General features: G+C 45.9%; 1 protein-coding gene and 1 pseudogene across 1 annotated transcript in view; both read left to right on the top strand.

Moving 5' to 3' along the window:
* LOC129381944 (venom metalloproteinase antarease-like TtrivMP_A) overlaps positions 1 to 25,344 on the top strand; it is a 66,681-nt gene that overhangs the window by 12,781 nt on the left and 28,556 nt on the right. Inside the window, exons 3-7 of the mRNA XM_055065223.1 lie at positions 4,155 to 4,247; positions 7,678 to 7,801; positions 13,448 to 13,525; positions 20,038 to 20,189; positions 23,471 to 23,542. Coding sequence (XP_054921198.1) covers positions 4,155 to 4,247; positions 7,678 to 7,801; positions 13,448 to 13,525; positions 20,038 to 20,189; positions 23,471 to 23,542 — 519 coding nt within the window. The remainder of the gene's footprint in view (positions 1 to 4,154; positions 4,248 to 7,677; positions 7,802 to 13,447; positions 13,526 to 20,037; positions 20,190 to 23,470; positions 23,543 to 25,344) is intronic.
* On the top strand, positions 3,173 to 3,346 carry LOC126519331 (U2 spliceosomal RNA; annotated as a pseudogene).

The raw sequence follows: 25,344 nt of genomic DNA, 5'->3' as shown, positions 1-25,344 counted from the left end.
CCGTCACTACCTGCCCTAAGTAGATTTATTCCCTTGCCACTTCCAGTGCCTCGCTACCTATTGTAAATTGCTGTTCTCTTCCGAGACTGTTAAACATTACTTTAGTTTTCTGCAGATTAATTTTTAGACCCACTCTTCTGCTTTGCCTCTCCAGGTCAGTGAGCATGCATAGAAATTGGTCCCGTGAGTTACTAAGCAATGCGATATAATCAGCGAATCTCATGTTACTAAGGTATTCTCCATTAACTTTTATCCCCAATTCTTCCCAATACGGGTCGAAACATAAATAGCTGTAACGCATATCCCAAAAATGGGGCCCGCCTCAAATTGTCTTCAAAGTGACGAGGCAAGCGACATCGCCGGCTACAAATAACAAGTACCAATATGCGTTCTCAAGTGACAAATTTTAAAGATAACTGTGTCCATTCAGCCCATTCTTTTTATCGAATGCAAGAGCAAGTTATACATGCTGCTTCAAGAAGGCGAGTTCATGGAATTACAAGTTCATGAATTGGACTTCTGGAAGGGGCGTGTATAACTTGCTCATGAACGTGAGATCGGCTACAGAACATTTTACAAAATTAGGTTCCGATTAAAAACACACGAATTATTTCGGCAATAAATTGAAAGTGTTTTGCTTTGCGCCTCGGTACACTTCAATTTAAAACATCAAATTTTTATAACATTACATATACAAGAGACTTCCAGTTCTGCAATATATCAAGCACCCTTTACCACAGGGTCTGTGAATACGTGCAAACAAAAAAGTCCCGCGCACAACACCTATCGAAGCATGAACGGAAGACCAGTGCTCCAAGACCTAAGGACCAGCCACGGCTGGTGAGCAGGTCTAGGCTATCATCGCAGGGCAACGGCTACTTGTAATAGGGCACCCGCCGTGGTTGCTCAGTGGCTATGGTGTTGGGCTGCTGAGCACGAGGTCGCGGGATCGAATCCCGGCCACGGCGGCCGCATTTCGATGGGGGCGAAATGCGAAAACACCCGTGTACTTAGATTTAGGTGCACGTTAAAGAACCCCAGGTAGCCAAATTTCCGGAGTCCTCCACTACGGCGTGCCTCATAATCAGAAAGTGGTTTTGGCACGTAAAACCCCATAATTTAATTTAATTTTTTGTAATAGGGCGGCTTCCCACCTTCAAGCCTTAGCAGCTTGGTCTCTGTAATTAAGTTTATTCACTCACTCACTCGCTCGCTCGCTCACTCACTGACTCATTCACTCACTCATTCACTCATCAACTCACTCGCTCACTCACCCACTCGCTCACTCGCTCACTCGCTCGCTCACTCACTCACTCACTCACTCACTCACTCACTCACTCACTCACTCACTCACTCACTCACTCACTCACTCACTCACTTAATCACTCACTGGGAAAAATGCTACTGTTTATGACGGGTGTTCTCGTCATCTTGTTTCAAACAAGGCTGCAAAGGGAACGACTTGGCTGGTAACAAACAGGAGTTTCCCCTTATCCGTATAGTTCTGAGAAAGTTCTTGCACCTCTCAATTCCAGTCAAGTTGGTTATTAGCATATGAGTTTTTGACAGTCGATATTGTTAAGAAGACTGGCTAAGTTCGTATACCTGTCAAACACCGCATTGTGGGGACATTAAACTAACCTAACGATACATTTAGTAATGTTATCATTGCTCGCCTTCAGATTATTCAATACTAGTAACGTTATACTGTAATCACTAATGCTGCTGCCAGATGCCGGCTGTGCATTAGCCGGCTTTACCGCGCATGCCGATTTCCGAGAAGCGGTTGTGGTAAAGATAAAGCGCAATTGATAAAACAGTAGCAACATGGTATGAACTTCTTGATCGAATATGGCAGCGCACTTCAAGACAAGGACGTAACACAGAGTGAACAAGCACGAGCGCTGTTGGTTCATTCTGTGTTACGTCCTTGTTTTGAAGTGCGCTGTTATATTCGATCATTGTTAACCAACTAGTACCCCAGTACGTCTTAATAAAGCTCTGGACCTTCGAGAAATGGTCGCGGTTACGGTACCGCGCAAATGATCAAACGATATTAAGATAACATGAAGTTCTTAATGTCAACGCATTCGATCCTTCCGCGAGATTATACGCATGGTTTACAGCAGAAGGTCAGCAGAGGCTCCAACAAGATGACCAAACAAACTACTTTCCCGGCTTAGGAAGTATTACACCCCCCCCCCCCCCCGCCGCCATCATAAGACAATAAATACTCAGTGTCTCTTAAGTCTATGAGCATAGTTTTTCGAGGAACCCGTATTGGTTTCCTTTGTACCAATTACTACGATTGGGTGGATTTGTCGTTTTCCCTTAATTAATTACTTATCTGCACCTTGCGGGCTTCCGTAGAACTATTACGTCAGGTATAGTCTGATAGGAGTAAATGCTAATTTCTTTTTCATTTGATGTCTGCGATAATATATCACTTTTGAAAACTTTAATTGTAACCCAGCGGTTCTCTGCATACCGACTGAGGTATGCTGACTGGCAACAAAAACCAGAGTTTATATGTCACTACTTCTGTTCTTACGGAATAAACAGCTGCCTCTTTCTAGCGAGCAAGAAGACCTTAGATTGCTCAAGTGGCTAGATCTTGTACAACAGCATGTGCTGCTGTTGTAAACGATGTTGTTGCTTACATCGGAGATCTCACTGTACGCGAGATTGCGGAACCCTACAATACAGTGTCGTCTGCTGAAACCTATCGACGATCAGTGCGTTAATCGAACGTCTTGTCCGAACTTCTGGTTCAAACTTTTTAGTTATTGAGTAGAGCGTATGTGCAGATACTGCTCATCGTTTCGAAATGCGTTGGATGAAAGGCAGAAGCAAGTATTTCGAACACGATAGAAAGTAGCACAACAGAAAAGAATTATGAGCCATTACACTCTGTGAAGATGAATGACCAGCGAAGCTGTTTAGCATACAACGCAGAGGTGGCACAAAATTCTGAACATAGGTACGGACTTATTTACCATGATCTTTATATGCATTCGCTTGAACGACGGGAAAGCCGCCCGGAGGAGCCAGAGGAAACTGGATGTGCGTGACGTTTCGACGAGACCGCCACCACATAAGTGCAGACGGAAAGGAGATACGCAAGTGCTTGGAACGCCGACAAAGGGAGGGTGGTGCGAACGTAGACATGACCAACGCCATTCGAAGTGTAGTTTGTGTTCTTATCAGCTTAATATCTGATACAGCTTGTATTTGGGCCCAAGTTATTAAACTTATTTTTACAAGTTGGCGGAGTGCTTGAAGCCTGCTTCACATCCACTTCGGGTCGACCCAGTATTGCACAATATTCGGTATCGGCCCAGGTTTTTGGTTTACCTACACGATACGCAGGAAACTAGCCATATACAGCTGCGCTTTAAAAGAAAGGAGGAAGAAGAAGGACGAAAGGACAGAGTGCTGTACCACAGGTAGATGGGGAAGATCTACAGTACTCTATTCCGCACCATGAATTGTTTTCGAGCGTAAAGTGGCGCTTTGTACTCGGCCCTCCTTATTTCATGATCTTCTGCGCGTTTTTGCAATATGTGTAGACACCAATAGCCAATAGCAAAGCATAAAGTCTTTTAAAGATTTATAAAAAGAATATAAAACGTGTACCGGCGCACACCGGTGAATGAGTTTGCAGCAAAAAAAGGTTTTAGTAATTTACCTTCCCTGCACAAAAATTTGTGCTAATATCGTAATTTAGTTTCGTTTTCCAATCGTTCCTTTGAAATGAACTGGATTATGCACGAAATCGGTGTTCACTTGTAAGTTTTGTGAAAAGCACTTTGAATTACGAAAATACATGCAGATTCCGTTCAGTCCCTGCGTTAATGACACACATTTTGTGCCCACGAATATCGAGACCTAAATCTATTTCTAAATTTACTATAAAACGGCATATTTAGTGTCTTAAAGAAAGGTCAACCTAAACTGTGCAGTAATTACGATTTTAGTGAAGCAGCAGGTCATAACCACTCATGCAGTGCAACGTAAGTAAAAAGAAAAGAAGTTTAATGTGGAGCAACAAAGCAGAAGTACTATCTTTCGCATTGAAAGATGCAGCAGCATCAAATAAATAACCACACATTCTTCAAATGCCTACGAACTCTAAAAATGACGTGTATACGCAGGTTGACACCTCAGCTATTCAAGAGGTTCTGTACCAGGACGTGCATCATCAATCCTCTCTCGTCTTACGCCAGAGGGAAGGCGTGGTGCAAGTCGTAAGTCCTTCCTTATGCAACCATTCCTATTTATTCGCTGGGCTTTATGGGTAATATGCTGTTAACATAACGAATAAAAACATGGATAACATATTTGGTAACATATACCTAAAACCTCTAGTGCATGGCCTCGTCCTCTCTTATAGGCGCGCAATATTCGATACGGCTCTCCAGACGCCACTAGAGAGAATCTCAGTAACATCGCAACGTAGGTGGTGGGTTTGGCTCCCACTGCCAGTGGGACTTTCTTTTTCGTCGTCTTCCATTTTCCCTTAGGTTATGATTTCTACATTTTAAATAAAATTAAAAATAGTTTCGCTAATGCTATGCTTTGTTTCATTATCTGCGGGCTTCATGTGGTAATAGGTAATGTCCCTTTTTCTTTGTGTTTACTGAGGGCTGAGAGTATCAACTCGCACTTCACGCGCTTACAATGTTCAGTCATGTTAAAAAGCTAATATGTCAGTCTATACAGTAGTATATTAGTACGAACGTATAAGTCACCATTTCGCCCGAAGGGCACATCAATACAGCACGGGGTAAGGCTCGTAGCTCCGCATGCAATGCAAGTTTCAGCCAACATTCGCTACGTATACACCATCTCACGCGTCCCAACACACGAGAACATAGTCCACTCGATGACCGCGATCACTCCCGGTCACAATACTCAAGGTATGCGAAGAGTATTGGCCGGTTGGCAGCCGGAATCACGCGTAGATTGCGTAAAATGTGCCGCACTCACTTCACCATGTCACTGTTTCGCATCCCCGAAATATCACAGGGCTTGCCAAATCCGGATGAGCGCGCATCGAAGCACAATTCCTTTAGACTAACCCCTTTCTGTATAGACTTCGCATGCGGTCCTTGCACCCGTAACAATCACGTGACCAGAAACCTGCATCGCGCCAGCTGCGCATTCGCCCGGTGGTATGCCCGGGGAAAGGAGGCTGCGCGAGCAGCTCATGGTGTCATGACAAGCCTCACCCCGTGGAGCCGAAATTCGCGCCGATGATGCGTGTGCACATCACGTGTCTCTAAAATCCCTTTCGTAATGAAATTGTGCCTCCGCGCACGTCGCAACCATCTCGTTTCACACAGGACACTAGTTGTGTCACACCGGCCTTTGCTGAATATTTGCTGGTCTATGGACCGGGTGGTGGATCCAATACTCCTGGTACACGGGCACTACAAAGCCCCTTGAACAAAGGGGCGTCTTTAGCCGAGAGGCTTTCACACAAGGTGACACACAACACAGAACTGCCTCCTCCCTAGTAAGAGTCCCTTACGGAGAGGGAGAAATATTCAAGTGACTTCAAATGACCTTACTTCACCCGTGTGTCAAGGGTAAAACATTGTGACGAAAATCCTCTCGCATTCCTGAGAAGAACGTGAAAGCTGAAATTCAGACGGCGAATAAAACGGACGCAAACCTCATTCGCAGCCCATCAACAACAGAAACGTTGCCAAAACACTCTGTATCCTGGGTGATAGTGTTATTGCTCATAAGTATGTTTCATACAGTTACCAGACCGAAAATTTGTCTCGCAGTAAGCTTTTATACCGCCATACTATCAAACGCATGCAAATGATCCTGCTGCAGACGTCACCACCGTGGCATCGCACTTTTTGTCTCAGGCAGCTTCACCGGCGTGTTGTTTCGGCCATCCAGTTTCGTCGGCATAGCCTCCTCGCTATCTGTCCTATAGTATTAACCTATCCAATATGGCCCCGGCAGTGGGAAACCACAAGAAGTCTCGCGTCCAGTAGCCAGAGAAAGCAACATGGAACCTTAGCAGTTTCTGGGGAGATCATTTCAGCAGACTGTTAATAACGCAGATAATAATGGATGCAGGAAATGTCATGCTGGCAGGAATTGCAAGCCTGATGCTGCCTGTTTTTATGCGTTGTGATTTCCTTTTTTCGAATTTACGAGGTGCACAAATTTCTAGCATTTTGTAAGTGTCAGTTTTAACAAACAGCGCTTCTTGTCTTGCTTCTGTGCTTGCTGACAACCAATAAAGTAAATGGCAGCGTAAAGTGTGTTGCCGGTGAAACTCCTTTTCCTAAGCAGTCCTTCTGTGCGAAGTAAACGGATAACGTTCAAGGAACTTAGCCCGTGTGTCAAGGGCATCCCATTGCGACGTGAATTCTTCGCATTCCTGGGAATAACGTGAAAGCAGAAAGGCAGACAGTGACTTAAAGAAGTTGCAGTAACGCTTCAGCTCATGAATGCGGATTACGTGCGAGCGTATGGGTGCTGCTCCCTTTTTCTTCACGGCGTGTGGAATGTTATAAAAATGCTTTGATTGTGTGGTTTTCTATATTTGTAAAGTCTAAAGTGCCAGTAGGAAATATCGTTAGGCACTGTAAGGAAATGCACCGTCTTTATTATTTCAAGCAATTTGGCAGTGAACTATGCACAATATTGTTTCTCCTGCTTCGCCTTTTTTCTCTTCTGGAGTCGTCTGGACTCAAACGTGTGTGACGTGTAGCGCCAGATGTGTGTGTCGTGTGTCTTCTTCTTTTGTCCCGTTTCTGATGCGCTACGCCTTTTGCCTCCATCATGGTATACGAACAAGCCCAACATGAAGCTTTAGTCAACTTCTGGGCAAGCCAAGCACACATCGTTTGCTGGAGATGTCGAGCTCGTGCCCGCCGCTTGGCGGTGACTTCGGGGTCGGTCGACTGGCGCAAGACCTGCCGCCACTTGCGTAGATGCTTCGTCCTCGCTTGGCGCTCGGCCTCGCGTTCACGAGAGGAGCCCGGTACTAGCACACACAGAAGCCGCAGCAACTACCGCAGAAGGTAAACCCAGCGCGCCTCCACTTACCCTCCTCCTCCGCGACGCTTCATCAGCTTCCTCCTTCCCCGCGCCGCTCAACGCCACCCAGACATTCCTCTAGGTGGTGTTACTTTACTGCGCGCTTACCACGCTCCTGTGTACCTTCCCCGGCATCTGCTTCTCTTCATCTCCAGGCGCCTTCCTCCGGTGTTCGCTTCCCATGCTGCGGCATACATAATCTCGCCGATTTCACAGGCGGGGCATGTACGCTTCCGCTTAAATGCTAGGCATGTTTGTGTTGTCCTTCTCGAACGACGCCCTCATTGTAAATTGTAAATCAAGATGGTTATGGCAAAGTTTCACTTGTGATGTAACAGTGCGTAGAAAGCCAGGAAAGCTCCAGTGCGGAAACATCACTTGCAACCAACCTTACATTGTGTTTTGTGACTTCACGCTAGAAGGTACAAAAATATTTGCCTGCTTTCGAATTGAGAGAGGTTATAGATGTATGACTAAGGTTTTTGAAGTTTCTCAAGATCTTCAGCATAACCGTCCAGTTCTTTCGTTCTTTGAAACTTGAAATAAATAAAATATTGCTTTCTCTATTTTTGACTGTGAATCAGTTATATTTACTCCTATTTCTACCAGGAAGGTATTATCAACCACGAACTGAGAATAAAGCCTCTACCACAAGACGAACGGTCGTTACAAGATAAAATACTGCATAAGATCTACAAAGTAGAAGAGATAGATGGTACCTATATGAATATGGGTAAGCAATGTTTACTCCTCTCCGCCTTGCTGGTTTCTGCAGAACTATTACGCCAAACCCTTGCCTTTGCTTCTGAATTGTTGATAAATTCGACTTCGCCTGCCATCTGCTAGCCGCCTGGTTAGCTCGGATGGTAGAGCGGCTGCCGCGGAAAGGTGGGGGTCCCGTGTTCGAGTCCCGGACCAGCACGAATTTTTCTTCAACTTCGAAGCCTTTCTTTCGAGGAACCCGTTGGGGTTTCCTTCGTAGCACTTAGCTACGTTTGGGTGGATGTCTCATTTTGCCTTTATTAATGTTGTTCTCTATGTTAGTCATACGATATTACGATATATACGTTATATATACGATACATATAGTCATACGATATATACGACATAATAACACTCTCATTGGGTTTTTGAACGCGGATTTCAAGAAGCAGCTGCGCGTTGTCTCTCCTGTCGATGCTTGAAAATGTATCCAGCAGCTGTGCGCGGAAGTCGTCCCACGTGACAAAGCTCCTCTCCCGGTTTACGTACCACGTACGAGCATTGTGCTTCAAATAGAAATAGACACTCGAGAGTTTGTCCGCCGAGCTGGTCTTAAGTTTGTAGTGGGCAACGCGCACGAACTAGCCTAGCCAATCTTGGACGTCTTCAAAGGCATCACCATGAATGCTCTCCGGGACCATAGGATTCTGTATTGTTACGTGCGATAGAGCTGCGGTGGCCATATTATTTGTGGGAGGTAAGCGATTTCTCGAAGTTTCTTGGAGGGGACTGGACTCGGGCGCTAAGCCTAGCAAGCGACGACTGAACCGGTGGAACGGTGTTTCGATGCGCGATGGTGATTCCGGGCTCGATCGTCGGCTCCGCGAAGGTGTGCCAAGCATGAAGAATACCCAGCACCTCCACCAGTGTAACGACGTGGGATCGACGAGTATGCTGAGCAGCACCGCCAAGAAATGCACTTTAGCAGGGATCATTGGGCCAATAAGAAAAGCTTCAGAAGGCGGCAACAGGCGTCGAACAATTCGTCAAGGATAGAGGCCTCGCGTGCTCAACCAAGAAATCAGAAATTCTGAGGATTGGAAGGAACACAACCAAGGAAAGATAGAAGTGTATCTGGAAGGTCAAGTCATACCAGAGAAGGACATAATACGCATCCTCGGCATGTGGATCCAGAGCAGCAAACGGTGCGGACCCACGCTAGGCCTGCTCAAGCAATCGACGGAGTAAGTCAGCAGGATGATCCCAAGAGTATCGCAAAGACGGAGCGGCATGAAGGAGGGGGACACGATCAAGCTGGTCAGGAGCCTGGTGGTCAGCAGGGTCACGTACTCACTCCCGTACCACAAAATGACGCAACAAGAGAGAGAACAAGCCGAGATTCTCATCAGGAAACCATACAAGACGGCGTTGCATCTGCCCAGAAACACGTCGAAGGACCAGCTACTCAAGGTATGTATTCACAACACATTTGAAGAGCTCAAGGAGGCACAACTCGGTGCGCAGCTGTGCAGGCTCCAGCAGTCAACCACCGGCAGAGTGCTACTTAAAAGATTAGGCCATAAAACATAGAAACAACGACGGATATGATGGCTAACATACCAGACTCTTTTCGCCAGACACTGAAAGCTAGCCCCCTAACGAGGAACATGGACCCGAATCTGCATTCGGCCAGAAGACAGGCGTGAGCAGAATACGTAAAAAAAACGCACCTGGCCACTAAAAACAATGTGGTATACACGAATGCAGCCCTACAACACCAAATAACATAGAGTTGCGGCAGTGACCGTGGATCATATGGGAGAGCTGATAAGCAGCGCAACCCTAAGGAGCTGCATGGTAACAGAGAGGGAAGAAGCAGCTGTGGCTCTAAAAGCGGCGGAGGGTTATCGTACAAACAGATCCTTGATAATACTCACAGACTCCAAAGAAGCACGCAGAAGCTACACGGCAGTTAGACTCAACAAAGGGGCGCTGCGAATCCTCCTCAAGGCAGGGCTTCCGAACGAAAAGATACTGTATACGATTTTCTGGGTGCCGGGTCACACCGGAATAGAGGGTAACCAGAGGGCCGAAAGTCTAGCTCGCGAGCTTACATATCGAGTGGGAAAGTCAATGGACCCGGATACTACTATGACGCTGGAACCAACGTACGCGGAAATACTAAACCATCACAGAGGCAAAAGGATAATATACCAACCACCCCAACCATCTTTAACGCAACATGAAGCAGTCGGCTGGCGCAGGCTGCAGACAGGAACATTCTCCAATCTACACATCCTACATAAAATACTTCCCAGTCCATACAGGGACACATGCCCATGGCGTGGGGCCATCCCAACACTATATCACATCACATGGGAGTGCATAAATAACTTCTCTTTCCACAAAGAAAAAAAGACCCAGCGTGGAACAGTGGGAGGGCCTGCTCACCAGCGGCGTGCTCACAGTTCAAAAAGGATTGGTGCAACACGCTCTCAAAGTGGCCAGGCTCAGCGGTGCTCTGGAATAAGGGCGCCGACCACTCAAGACGACGGAGACTTCAATAAAACTTGAGGACCTCTGTTAGGCGCTGAAAGCTGTAAATACAGCGATAAAGTTTTTCCTTCCTTCCTTCCTTCGACCTTTCAGCGCGGAAAGCGATGCAGGAAAGGATCAGCCGTACGGTTGTCGAAATCGCGCTCCTGCACAGAACATACTTTATTTGGAGGCCGACGAAAGCTGTAGGTGTAGAGTGCTGATCCTATCTTCGGTTGCCAAGCCCGTACGCCAGCGCAGTCACACGAAAACAACTTCACAATTATCTGGCGGTCGTAACTCGCTACTGTTGACTGGACAGGTTAAGAAGCGATGAAGCTACCCGTGTCACTAAATTCAGACAAACTTCAACAAGCAAAAAAGCACAACGTGTGAGGGGGGGGGGGGGGGCGTATTTCAGCAGGTGAACTTTACGAGCGCGCCTTTATGCATATTTCAAGAGCGGCATTGCATAGCGGGTGATAGCGGCGTCAACGCGCCCTGTAACGATGGGCGTTAAAAAGAAATTTATTTATTAATAATGACAAAATTACATAAAATTACGTATTTTCTTAACTAGTCACGAATATAATATTGACCAGCAATCTCATTTTCGTTGAATGAATCTAACTGTGTCTCGCTTGAATAAAAAAACGCTTTATTTCTTTCCCAATGTTTGTTCCCTCTAAGAATAGTCGCGCTTCAATCGCTGCTCCCATAACCACACTTGCTGATGTCGGTGACAATTTGTAATGAACCGCTTTTCACCCGAAGCTCGGCGACCTATTTGGATCGACCTTGCCCTTTCTTTGAATGTTTGCGATACGGTGCTGCCGGAGGGGTAAATATTTTTTATCGCAGAGGGATGCCTTACATCTCGATGCACCGGCAACACGAGCAGTTGTAGCAGCGGTCCGTCAACTTAACCGCAGACAATAATTCTTTTTTTAATATGCCAGTCACTATTTTTGTGGCCAACTACTGCACATGTCTTTCCCCTACCCCTCCTCATTTTGCAGTATGGATGGTGCACGGTGCGTTAGCGAGCACCAAGTTGCAATTCCGACAGCTGGTCGCCCAGTAGCTGGGCAGGAGTGGTAATGGTTTAACATGTGTGCGTTTTCGCTGAGGCAACGTGCAGCGCGCAGCCGCAAACGCCATCTCCTTGCTCTAGATCAAACTGCCCCACAAGAAGGGTCAATAATGTCTTCCTCCTTATAGTATGTATTATACCGGAGGGCTTGTTTCTGGCATACTGTTTGCACACGTCAAAAGAAAATGCGGGATGTTAGCACTAGTGGTGCAAGGCTGGGTCACAGCGGAGCTATTTCCGGCTTTTGCTAAGTTTTCCAAGGTTATACATGGCTCGGGTAGATTCCTACTAAGTGTTGCAAGGTTTTGCTAATGTTTACGACGTTGTGCATGGCTTGACTGTGCTCACGCTAAGTGTCGCCAAGATTTGCTAAGTTCCGTCAAGTTTTTGCGAGCTCATACACGGCCAGGCCGGTAAGCCCCCGCAAGTCGCACGCATACAAGCCGCAGTAGGTGCATCACAATTCATTATGCACAGTCCTTCACTACCAGCCGTCATCATCGTCATCCGGTCCTCGTCCTTGACGCCCGACCGTCGTCGTGGCCGCCGTCGTGGTCGTCGTCGTGGTTGTCGTCGTGGTCGGTGGCATCGGGGAAGGCTTCGCTATAAGCACTTGCAAGGCAGAGCTCTTCTGTTTAATGTTCCGCACCGATCTCACCGTAGAGAGATTCACGTCAAACCAGAACCGGTCACAGAGGCGGCAGCTGTGCCCGAACACTATGCCGACAAATTCGTGCTGGAAATGGCCGCTCGCACCTCCCATGGATTTGCGGGTCTCAGGTTGTATGTTCTCGGTGACACGCAGGCCCGAAAGCGATTCCCGGCGGCGTCGAGCATTCAGTCGGCAGAGTTCATTGTCTCTGGTCTCTAACTCGGCATCCTCGGCTCAGCGATGGCGTTTGTCAGCGCCGGCCATGACGCGATGTGCCCGACAGGCTCTCCTTCGTCGATCATAGTCCTGCTGAGCCATGCGCCGAGAATCCGTGTAGGTCACACACGCGACAGCTGTGCCCAAACTCTATGCCCAAAAATTCGCGCTGAAATCGACCGTTCGCACCCTCCGTGTCTCGGCGGGCTTGACGCTGGAAGTTTTGGAGGAGTTGCAGGCCGGGATCGCTTTTCGACGACGTCGACTGTTTGGGCGACAACTCTCGCGTTCCCTAAACTGAAACGCGAGATACACGACTCGACGTCGCCCTTTAGCCGCAGCTTCAGCGCGGTGTTCTGGATCAGCTCGGCGGGACGCATAACTTCTCGCTTGGCAGTACGGCGCTCTTCTTGGTAAGCCGCTGCTCCTTCGGGCGTCCGGACTTTCTTCGGTCCTCCCATGGCAGCAGCACGTACGCAGGCAGTAAAGGACGCATGAGGTGTGCCGCCACGCCGGCTCGAGATTTTACTAGCCTGTGACATCACAACTCCGCACTACGCGCGTGGGGTGCGAGGAGGTTACGTGACTCGGTACTCTCGCAGCTGGTTGCTAGGCAACGCGAGGCGGCGCACAGCTGGGCTGAATTTTCTGGCAACACTCCACGGCAAAACGAAAGCTTAAAGGGCTCCCTGTTAAAAGTGCAAAGGCGGCTTCGAGATCTCCTGGCACACACCTTATTCAAAATATTTTCCTCACTGGTTTGAGTTGTAACCATCACTATTGCGAAAAATAGTTGGGGAATCTAAAACATAGCGATGCTACATGAGAGATAACTCCATAAAGGCAGTGACGTCGAAACAACCGACTGCCTTTTCGCATTGTACAAAATTCTCGTCGACTAGCCCAGTTCCCCGTCTTATGTGCGTCCATTTTCGTACTGGTATACGTATATGGCACCTGTTGCTTAACAAATATGCCTGATGTTCTCTCTGCGTACGGGAAAGTCCATACGCTTTAATGTCTATCCCCCGCACATGATAACAGCAGCTGGCAACAACATTACTAGTTGTTATGCCATTAGTTTTCCTCTGTTTAACCACGGCCGTTAAACTGCCTCAGTAGGACTCAATAATGTGTAACTTACTCTGCAGCGAAGCAAATATGTACATATATTTTTGCAGAGCCGACACTCTCACAAGTTTACCAACGCTCGTATGAGCTCAACCAGCGTAAGAAAAGAGACCGAATAAGTCGGAACGGTAAGTATTGCAGATTTAAATTTGAAGTAATTGGTTATGGTTCACTATTTGTCCTTTTGTTATAATGCGCGCCAATGCACTGATAAGCACTCGCGTAACTTACAAAAGCATTTAATGCGGATGAATTGAGCCTGAAAAGTAAATAAGCACACGTTTCGTTCAAGAGCTTAAACTAGGTATTTATTATCAGTGGAGGTTTCCACATTATTCATTCGTCATTATCCACCGCATAAAATGCAGTTGGACTTAAATTCAGGAGAACTTGGTGGCCACTAAGAATTCTTTAGCTAAATAAAAGAAAGCTGTTAAATATATTGCATTTCTGAAAAGTAATGCTGGTAACATTATTGGGGGCGAGGACTTGCGGAGTCGCCATCTGTCGGAAGCGCCTCCCTTGCGTGGTATGAGGGATCGCGCGGCGCGCTGCTCATAGGTTTCGCTTACGGCGCTCAATAAAAACACGCTGCAGCCCTCCTGGACATTTGTGTAGGTACTCTCAAAACGAGGGAGGTTTTTGACTGTCGATTTAATAATCTTGGGAAAAATGAAAGCACATAATCGTTTACAGACGCCATCTTTTTACCGAATACGTACAGCGAACGCCACTACGCGTGGTCGCCGCGAAGGGGGCTCCCTAATCGGTTTCTTGCGTGAAAACTTCCGCACTTTCGCAAACTTTTACTTTGGCAAATGCTGAAAGTAAACGATGTGAAATAGGCTCTTATAGTAGGCTGTCTGTATAAAAAAACGGGACATAACAGAATGAAGCCTCAATGAGACGATCGCACGTGTTCGCAGCGACCGACTGCGCGTCTGTATGCGTGTCCGCGCACAATGTGCAAGAGGTCCGTGGTTCAAATCCCGGTGCCGGCAATTTTTCACCGGATTAAAAAAAAATCCGCGTGTTGATAAAATTGCATAAACAGGCCTGGAGTGGGCCTGATCCAGGTGACCAGAACCGGTAACGCACTCCCTCACCAGAGCAGGATTGGCCACCCTGGTCCAGTACTTGGCCACAACCTCCCATATGAACACAACAAACTCCGGCCCTCAGTCCGAAGCAGCTGCGAAGTAACTGACCACGGCGGCGGTCAGACCTGCGACGCAGCAGACGGTGCTAAGAATCCCTGGCTCCGGACAGGCCGCCATTGGAATATGAACCTGGCAACGTTTAATGCTAGAACGTTATCTAGTGAGGCGAGTCTAGCAGTGCTATTGGAGGAATTAGGGGGCAGTAAATGGGATATAATAGGGCTCAATGAAGTTAGAAGACCAAAAGAAGCGTATACAGTGCTAAAAAGCGGGCACGTCCTGTGCGCTTCCGGGGCTTAGCGGAAAGACGAGAACTAGGAGTCGGATTCCTGATTAATAAGAATATAGCTGGTAACATACAGGAATTCTATAGCATTAAGGAGAGGGTGGCAGGTCTTGCTGTGAAACCCAATAAGAGGTACAAAATGAAGGTTGTACAGGTCTACGCCCCTACATCCAGTCAAGATGACCAGGAAGTCGAAAGTTACTATGAAGACGTGGAATCGGCGATGGCTAGAGTGAAAACAAAATACAGTATACTGATGGGCGACTTCAATGCCAAGGTAGGCAAGAAGCAGGCTGGAGACAAGGCAATGGGGGAATATGGCATAGGCACTAGGAATAGCAGGGGAGAGTTATAAGTAGAGTTTGCGGAACACAATAATATGCGGATGATGAATAACTTCTTCGGCAAGTGGGATAGTTGAATGTGGACGTGGAGGAGCCTGATTGGCGGGGCTAGAAATGAAATAGACTTCATACTCTGCGCCAACCCTGGCATCATACAAGATGTGGACGTGCTCAGCAAGATGCGCTGCAGTGACCATAGGAGGGTAAGAACTCGAATTAGCCTAGACCTGAGGAGGGAACGGAAGAAACTGGTACACAAGAAGCCGATCACTGAGTTAGCGGTAAGAGAGAAAATAGAGGAATTCCAGATCAACCTACAGAACAGGTATTCGGCTTTAACTCAGGAAGAGGACCTTAGTGTTGAAGCAATGAACGACAATCTTGTGGGCGTCATTAAGGAGTGTGCAATCAAAGTCGGTGGTAACTCTGTTAGGCAGGATACCAGTAAACTATCGCAGGAGACGAAAGATCTGATCAAGAAACGCCAATGTATGGAAGCCTCTAACCCTACAGCTAGAATAGAACTGGCAGAACTTTCGAAGTGAACCAACAAGCGTAAGACAGCTGGCATAAGGAAGTGTAATATGGATAGATTTGAACATGCTCTCAAGAACGGAGGAAGCCTAAAAGCAGTGCAGAAGAAACTAGGAATTGGCAAGAATCAGATGTATGCTTTAAGAGCAAAGCCGGCAATATCATTTCTAATATGGATAAGATAGTCCAAGTGGCTGAGGAATTCTATAGAGATTTATACAGTACCAGTGGCACCCACGACGATAATGGAAGAGAAAATAGTCTAGAGAAATTCGAAATCCCACAGGTAACGGCGGAGGAAGTAAAGAAAGCCTTGGGAGATATGCAAAGGGGGAAGGCAGCCGGGGAGGATAAGGTAACAGCAGATTTGTTGAAGGATGGTGGGCAGATTGTTCTAGAGAAACTGGCCACCCTGTATACGCAATGCCTCATGACCTCGGGCGTACCGGAATCTTGGAAGAACGCTAACATAATACTAATCCATAAGAAAGGGGAGGCCAAAGACTTGAAAAATTATAGACCGATCAGCTTACTGTCAGTTGCCTACAAACTATTTGCTAAGGTAATCGCAAATAGAATCAGGAACACCTTAGACTACTGTCAAGCAAATGACCAGGCAGGATTCCGTAAAGGCTACTCAACAATAGACCATATTCACACTATCAATCAGGTGATAAAGAAATGTGCGGTCTATAACCAACCCTTATATATAGCTTTCATTGATTACGAGAAAGCGTTTCATTCTGTCGAAACCTCAGCTGTCATGGAGGCATTACGGAATCAGAGTGTAGACGAGCCGTATGTGAAAATACTAAACGATATCTATAGCGGCTCCACAGCCACCGTAGTCCTCCATAAAGAAAGCAACAAAATCACAATAAAGAAAGACGTGAGGCAGGGACATACGATCTCTCCAATGCTATTCACAGCGTGTTTACAGGAGGTATTCAGAGACCTGGATTGGGAAGAATTGGGGATAAAAGTTAATGGAGAATACCTTAGTAACTTGCGATTCGCTGATGATATTGCCTTGCTTAGTAACTCAGATGACCAATTGCAATGCATGCTCACTGACCTGGAGAAGCAAAGCAGAAGGGTGGGTCTAAAGATTAATCTGCAGAAAACTAAAGTAATGTTTACCGCTCTAGGAAGAGAGCAGCAGTTTACGATAGGTAGCGAGGCACTGGAAGTGGTAAGCGAATACTTCTACTTAAGGCAGGTAGTGACCGCGGATCCGGATCATGTGACGGAAATAATCAGAAGAATCAGAATGAGCTGGGGTGCGTTTGGCAGGCATTCTCAGATCATGAACAGCAGGTTGTCATTATCCCTCCAGAGAAAAGTATATGACAGCTGTGTGTTACCTGTACTCACGTAAGGGGCAGAAACCTGAAGGCTTACGAAATGGGTTCTATTTAAGTTCAGGATGACACAACGAGCTATGGAAAGAAGAATGATAGGTGTAACATTAAGGGATAAGAAAAGAGCAGATTGGGTGAGGGAACAAACGGGACCTAATGACATCTTAGTTGAAATCAAGAAAAATAAATGGGCATGGGCAGGATATGTAATTAAGAGGGAAGATAACCGATGGTCATTAAGGGCTATGGACTGGATTCCAAGGGAAGGGAAGCGTAGCAGGGGGCGGCAGAAAGTTAGGTGGGCACATGAGATTAAGAAGTTGGCGGGGACAACATGGCCACAATGACCAGGGTAGTTGGAGATGTATGGGAGAGGCCTTTGCCGTGCAGTGGGCGTAACCAGGCTGATGATGATGATACTAGGTTGTACTGTGAAAAATTGTGTTGTTTTCTACTGATAGAGTGATTTGTTTTAATGCATCCATTTGAAACAAATGACCTCTCATAGACAAACCTACGTGGAGTGCTGGAGGCCATATAAACTTCAATTCACCTACTAGAAGTAAATCATGCCATATTTATTAGGAAAACAGGCCACCAACCCCAACGAGGGGAGGGGGCAGCACCAATGACAGGGACGTACTCAGCAGTAACACAGAATACTTCATAATCTGCCTTTGCACATGAACAATTGGCTTGTATGTTATATGTGTTCAAACATTAATAGTGACACACCTCGATCCCCTGCGACTTGATGTCCTATTGAGCTCGAATGTTTTCTTCCGAGATAGCTGAACGACATCAGAATCAGTCATATATCATGTTTCATTTATCATTAGATTGTTGCAGACCTTATCAAAACCTTCAAAGAGGTTTCAAGTTGTTCTGTTGTGCTATTAACAAACTTGGCACTGATATGGGCACAGCTAATAATGGCATTTCGGTTTCACTCAACGGGGCCGTACAATTCCTGTTTTCTGAGTAGCCCAAAGTGAGTCATGGTTATGTTAAGAAATTACAGCACAATATGACAAAGAGATAACAAAAACTACTAGGCAAGATTACGAAGCATATACTCTTTCTCAACCACTGCTGCTGAAGCACTGTTTTATTTGCGTACATGTATTTTTCCATTTGCATGGCGTGCGTACTTGTACACGGAATGTTTCAGCCGTTGCTTCGCCATTTCTGAGACCATTTGTGGCTCGACTTTTCATATGCTCGGTTATAAAAGCTTTTGCTGAGATGCACTCTAAAAGATACGAGAGCACTTAAGCACTTATGAGTTGTGAATGCGAAACAATAATTGTTGAAGTGAGCGCTTACGAGCAGTTCTTCGAGTTATGAACTCCTCAAGGGCAAGCGAGCACATTGAGATGCTTGGCCAATGCCTCCTTGATAGCGCATGGCCGGTGCACTTCGATCCACGACGTCGTGCTGCCTTGTCCGACTGCCGTAAAATCTAATGGCGACGATCTCGAATAATCCACGGTGAATTTTGACGTCACCGCTTTTGCCATGCCGGGCATGACAGTCGAAATTTCGGCCCAAGTTGCACGATGTCACAAGGCAGAGTGCACCGTCCTGCTATTAAGGAGGCGCTGGTGTAGCCCATTTCGTAAGACATTCGGCTCCTGCGTGTGCCGTAATTTGCTCGAAAGACACTACGGTCAACATGTTTTCTTTAGAATTTCTTGTGTTTTTTATGCGTTGATTTCTGTATAGCTATAACCTAAGTGAAGTCAGAACCCAGGTGAGACCTTGCGCGCACAGGGAACGCGCTCATAGCAGAGGCTTCCGAGTGAGAGGGTGACGTGGCGTCGCGTCGATGCCCTCTCCCCTCACGCAACAGCTGACGCGCCTATGTGGTAGCAGTTCCTTTTCAAGTGCTCAGCTCAGTCGAGGCGCGCACGTGAAGTGGTGTTGCAGCCAATGAGAACTTTGGTTCCCTTTCACTGCTTTTCGCTCAAGCAGCCATTTATTGGCGACACATCAAAACAATTTCATACTTTCTAGAGTGTCTTTGTCGAGCAACAGCACATGAACCACAAGACAAGAACACCAACTTCCTTAATCTTTAAGTTTAAACGTCTGCTATGCCACTCCAGGAGCGTCAACGCCATCCCGAAGTTGACTGAGTTCCTGAGGAACCCCAGATGTCCCAATGTTTTCAACATTTCGCTTTACATTCTTCATATCTTGGCCCAGGCAGTCAAGCGTTTCGTAATTTCATCGATTTGATCAGACAGCCTATGGATATGTTGCTCGAAGCCGTGTATTTTACATGCTAAGCCCAAAAGCAAGTTCTGCCTCAAATTCATCTTGTGAACTACAAGATGACATTTGCTTCTGATTTGTGACCCTGGCCAAAAGCAACACCGTTGTTATGAACGCGTCAGCATGTCTCACAATTCCAATTTTTTTAAAGGCTTCTCGTTTGGCCTTCTCGTTCAATCGAGAAAGCATCCCAAAATTTTAAAGTACGCTACGTTCGGAGCTCGATAAGTCTGAGTCATTTCCGCTCATTGGAGAACAAGAAGACATTAAAAGCCGCCATTGCAAGGAGCTCTTAGTATTGAAAGTGCTACAATTTGTTACAACTGAGTTTTATTAGAAGTAGAGCGTAAAGTAGAAAGACTAACATGTTGAAATTTCGCCAACCTAAAGAACATACAGAAGACCGTTCAAAATTTGATGTGCGGTGTATTCCATCGCTTCAGCCAAAAAAGAATACGAAGTTGGAGTATCAAAATGAATCCAGGAGGTCGTGCTTACGAACGCAATATGGCTGCTATGGGAATAAAAGTTTTTTAATGCTGATAACTTTGTGTGGCAGCATTATTGGCTATCGCTTCCCCTTTCGGCATACATATCTTGGAATGATTTGGAGCCCGTTGCAAGTAGCTTACATACAAGAAACACTACTAAAAATATTCACTTTATTTTCATGCGTAGCGCATCATTACATGGAATATATAGAAGAGGAGCGATCAGCGAACCAAGACAATTTTACTGTGGAGCTTCACGTTGTTTCGGACTCGGTGCACCAAAAATCATTTGAGAAAGATGAGGAGTTAATTGCTTATCTGGCAGTCTTCACAAATGCAGTGAGTACCTCTCGTGATTTCTTGAGGATGCAATTACTTTGTGATTTTACATTCGAAACATTTATGTTTCCTTACTGCGAATCTATTTCTCTTGAATTGTTTAATTATTTTGAACGGCTATGCTGGTTCAGGGAGTATTTATAATATGTACAGACATTTACGTGAGTGGACTCGTTCGTGCAGGCTGTTTACTCCGTTAACATGGGAACGGAATTTTCTGTTCTTACGTTTTTGTGCGACCGTTATTTCTACCTTCCGACGAGGTGCAGCCGGTGACACCAAAATCTGCCACCGGTCTCTTGCCACTATTACGCTATGGCGCTTCATTGACGAGGTGAAAAAATGCTTTTGTAGACCCAGCCGTGAAAAGGAAGCGTACCGAACGTACGCTTTTGAAATATGTTGAACTTCCAAGTTAGACATGCAGTATGGGCATAAATATAGTACTGAAGATGTTTAAATGTGTGCACCCATTCTTGGCAAACAAAAAATATCGGGAAATTTGAATATAACGTGACCAATACGCGCATGCGCACGCTAATCCCATTGCTTGGTACAGCGAGCGGTCGAACAGTCCTGTTTACAATTAATCTGAATCCGGATCATGAGACGGAAATAATCAGAAGAATAAGAATGGGCTGGGGTGCGTTTGGCAGGCATTCTCAGATCATGAACAGCAGGTTGCCATTATCGCTCAAGAGAAAAGTGTATAACAGCTGTGTCTTACCAGTACTCACGTATGGGGCCGAAACCTGGAGGCTTACGAAAAGGGTTCTCATGAAATTGAGGACGACGCAACGAGCTATGGAAAGAAGAATGATGGGTGTAGCGTTAAGGGATAAGAAAAGAGCAGATTGGGTGAGGGAACAAACGCGAGTTAATGACATCTTAGTTGAAATCAAGAAAAAGAAATGGGCATGGGCAGGACATGTAATGGGGAGGGAAGATAACCAATGGTCATTAAGGGTTACGGACTGGATTCCAAGGGAAGGGAAGCGTAGCAGGGGGCGGCAGAAAATTAGGTGGGCGGATGAGATTAAGAAGTTTGCAGGGACGGCATGGCCACAATTAGTACATGACCGGGGTTGTTGGAGAAGTATGGGAGAGGCCTTTGCCCTGCAGTGGGCGTAACCAGGCTGATGATGATGATGATGATGATGATGAAAGAAGCCCTGTTTCACTTAAAGAGCTAGCGTTCTTCTTTCTCATATATGGAGTTTCCATTATCTGTCTTGCGTTGCGGTTCTTGTATCTGCCGAAAATCTGCCATTAATACCTTCGATGTTCTAGTTGGCGTGATGCTTCTAAAGTCCGCAAGAAAATGTGCTTGCCTGATTTCCATCACGTTAGCAACTTAATATTCCAATTGTGTGCCTTGGGTTTTTTTAACCTGTTGTTCTGTACAGCGGGAGGCCACTCGCCTCCCTTGAGCCAGACATTAGCATAGACATGGTGGGCCTACGTGATGACATCTAAGATACCGCCACTGTTGCCTGGCTTCATGATGTCATATTACCGACTGCGCTGAATCTCAGTTATCAATGAAGCCAGAAGCGAAGGTTCACATTCTCTCAAAGCATAGTCTCATCCGGGACTCTTACTAGAATGCCAAACCCCGAGCCAGAAAGTTTGGCCGACTCCTGTACAAACTATCCTACTATAGAGTATTAGAGGTTGGATTGCACAACATTTTGAGGAGACACACAGAAGAGAACATTGGCTACTATAGAGACTAGAACTACAACCCGATCCAACAGAGGTCATATCGAGCCTCACTGGCTGAGTAATATTATTGGTGAAAATGTAAAAGAAATAATAACGAAGACGTTAATTTAATTGTCATCGGCTGCATCTTGCATCTTTGTAATGAAAAAATATTGCTCGGGCAGGTTCTGCGTCAATTCTCTACAACTGAGCCCTTCTGCAAAAAAAAAAAAAAGAAAGAAGAATACCTTCCTGATCCTGTCCGCAACTGCATCCGTCCTCTGCTGTCAGCTTTGCATTTTCTTTCCGTGGACCTCAGATCTCGATTTGCAATTTTCGCAACCAAGAGGTCTTTATATTGGCGAAATACAATACTTTCGTAAGAGGAAAACAGAGCTTATAACCCAAACACCTTGCTCAAGTTTATTATGTGTGATGCCGTCTCGTTTGTGTAGTGCCCCTTCTTACCTTCTGCTGTTTATGGACATAGTTATCTGTAGCTTCAAGTACACCATCTCTCTTGCATTTATCCCCAAGACGTTGCCATGTTTTTCAGGAGTACTTTCCACGAGTACATTGAGCACAACTGTCCTTTTGACTTAGTCTCCACATGCCTCGACATGGCTGCGCTGTCTTTGATCTCTCAGTGCCACCTTCGTGACCTTGAAATGTTAGTCCTCATTCACCTGACCAATAGGCACGGCGTTCGATCCGACCTACAGTAAGTCGTCACAGTCTGCATGACGCTACCGTGTTAGCTACGAGGCCATGAAAGATCTTTATATCAGAACTCGTACATGCGGTGTCCTCCTCCCAAATTTCCTGAGGTTGATTACCGGTCCACTTGCACGCTCAACAAAGACAATTTTCATTTTTCCAACATAATCAAGCTTGGCTTCACGTGATAATGTCATGATTAGGAGGCTGGCTCATCGGCCGTTCCCATACTTTTTATCTCTAATCAATCAGTCTCCCTAAGATAGACAACATAAGTATATCTCATGCACAAAAAGAGATGTGGTTTGGCATTGAACTGCACATCGCAAGCGTGGCTTGCACCTAATTCATGTTCCACTACACTGGCCCCTTCAACATTCTGGCGTACCTCAATGGCGTCACTTAGGTGATTTTCGGCACCACGTGCGTCGGGAGCCACTACCGCTTTACCAATACCACTCATGTCACCATTATTAAAAGTTTGCGCCGTGGGATTTCCGAATAACTCCCTCTTCACGCCATCTGTAATGTGCATAGTGCTACGATATGGCGGACAATTCTTGAAGAGGAGGGCTATGCGCCCCGGTAATCTGATTGGCCTTACAGCTATCGTCTCGCTGTCAGGAACCATCATATTATATCGAATAAACGTCTCACCCTAACAAAATCACGAAAAAATGGTCAGCGATAACGTCTTTATTAAATGTCCATTCTTGCAGCCAGACTAAACCCCCTTTTATGTCCTAACCATAATAAAAGTGAATCTGTTAAAATAGCGGTGACCAAGTTTCACCTTACTATGTGTAAGGAACAACAGGTTCGTTAAGGACGTCATAACTTTAAATGATGCTATATTTCAGGTGAACTTAAGATATCTGGACATGAGAAATCCACGGATAAGCTTCCTCCTCGTTGGACTAACACGTAGTAAAGTAAGTCTTTCAATTAGTGTTACCCGGAACAATAGAACACAACTGAAGAGAACCCCTTGGTTCTTCTCTGTAGTTCCACAGTGTTAGCGTTCTCTCCACAAGGAGAGCTAGTACGTGAGGTCTCGAATCAAGCTTTTGGTGGTATTAGCGTATTGTGTCTATATAAAGGTGTGAACAAGCGAAAAGCGCACTTGATGCTTTGTTCTGAAGCTCCATGTTTCCACTCACAAGCTGAAGAAAAAAAAAACTGCTTTTTTAGGCCAAGACTGGTTAAGTCCTTCGAAGGCACCTGAAAGATGTCGCTCTTTCCTTGGTGTCCTTTGCCACACCATCAACAAACTGACAACGTGTACCAGGCATGGCGTTGATTATTTACTCCACTGCGGTATAAGCTTATCACTAGCGAGCGACTTCCCAGCAAACGTAAGAATGGTGCTGGGAGTGGCGCCCCTCCTGCCATCCCACAAATTTCTAGACTCGTCACAACATGTTTAAGAAAAATAGTAGAGGAGGAGTAAGAGCAATTTTTGGGCCAAAACTGCGATGTCACTTAACAAGGAACTTAAGGCGTGGATAGCGCCATGGAAGAAGTCTGCATTAGACAGCACTGATACCTAGAAAAAAAATTTACGCCGGAATTTCGTAACGGGAATTATCGGAAATGTGCGAAGCTTGTGCTCGTCGGTAAGACTGGCGTACTGTCCTTTGTTGCTTGCCTGCTTTGACAAGCAGCTTGGGAACAACGCTAACTCCGCTCGGTAGCTCCACTTTCCTTTCCGCACCAACTGCTTTACACATATAACGGCTCTGTGCGTACCATGTGACACCAGTTGCACATGCTCAGTGCTGCCTTCCGCTGCCTTCGAGACTGTCACACGGGCACCACTATGATGACCAGAGGGCACAGCCTCCCCCCCGTATACCCGCGACCACGAATCACCGCTAACTACGTTCCCACACTACGAAGACTTATAGCATGCCTTTGTGTCCATACCTGGCTCCTAGACCACACACTTTTCACCTTAAACACATTTTCCACTGTAATGAGATGTTGATTTCGTCCTAGAAGATGCATGACATCACTTTGGAACGTGACACATTGGTATTGGATTCCTCATGACGTATACCTTATGTATTAGGCATTTTTGAGCCACTCTGGCCTGGCTAGAGTGATGCTTTTAGCGCCTGTGTGAGTAGCCATATACTACTTCACGTTAAAAGATCAAGTCGTGTAATGGCGCCCTTTACAAGTGCACCGTGCAATACAGAGCATTTGTTAACCTAGTTTTTTGGAGACCGATGGCACTTAGTGTTCTTTGGTGACCTCCTTTTAAAGCAACGACCAAGAACAATGCTGCCTATAAATTAAGCTTCGACTAGACTCAGTTTTCGCGCTATTGCGTCATGAATGTTCAACAATGCATGCAACACAATTAAGAAAATAGGTGCACCTCCATTCTTGCACTTCCCTTTTTCAAATTATCGCTGTAGCTAGCAGCCAAATTCGCAATCGCATGATAATCAACAGGACCCCATAGATAATGAGCCAAGGTGGCTAGTGACTTCAAGAGATAAAAATATAGCAGTGCGCTTTTTGTACCACAACGTTATTGTTGGGCGTCCAATAATAGAAGGAAGCAGATAACACCTTGAGAACATGCAACAGACAAATGACGTCTTCTAGGTTCATGCACTTGCCACTAGCTCAAGTGAACTGCAAAAAAGAAACACAGAGAAGAGAGGAAAACAGTGGAGTAAAATATTACGTTGTTCTTTCTTTGATACAAAACTAGGCTGGCTTG

Source organism: Dermacentor andersoni, chromosome 10, assembly GCF_023375885.2.
Source record: "Dermacentor andersoni chromosome 10, qqDerAnde1_hic_scaffold, whole genome shotgun sequence".
Taxonomy (NCBI): domain Eukaryota; kingdom Metazoa; phylum Arthropoda; class Arachnida; order Ixodida; family Ixodidae; genus Dermacentor; species Dermacentor andersoni.
Note: the sequence above shows the minus strand (reverse complement) of the source record. Positions and strands in the feature narration are given on the sequence as shown.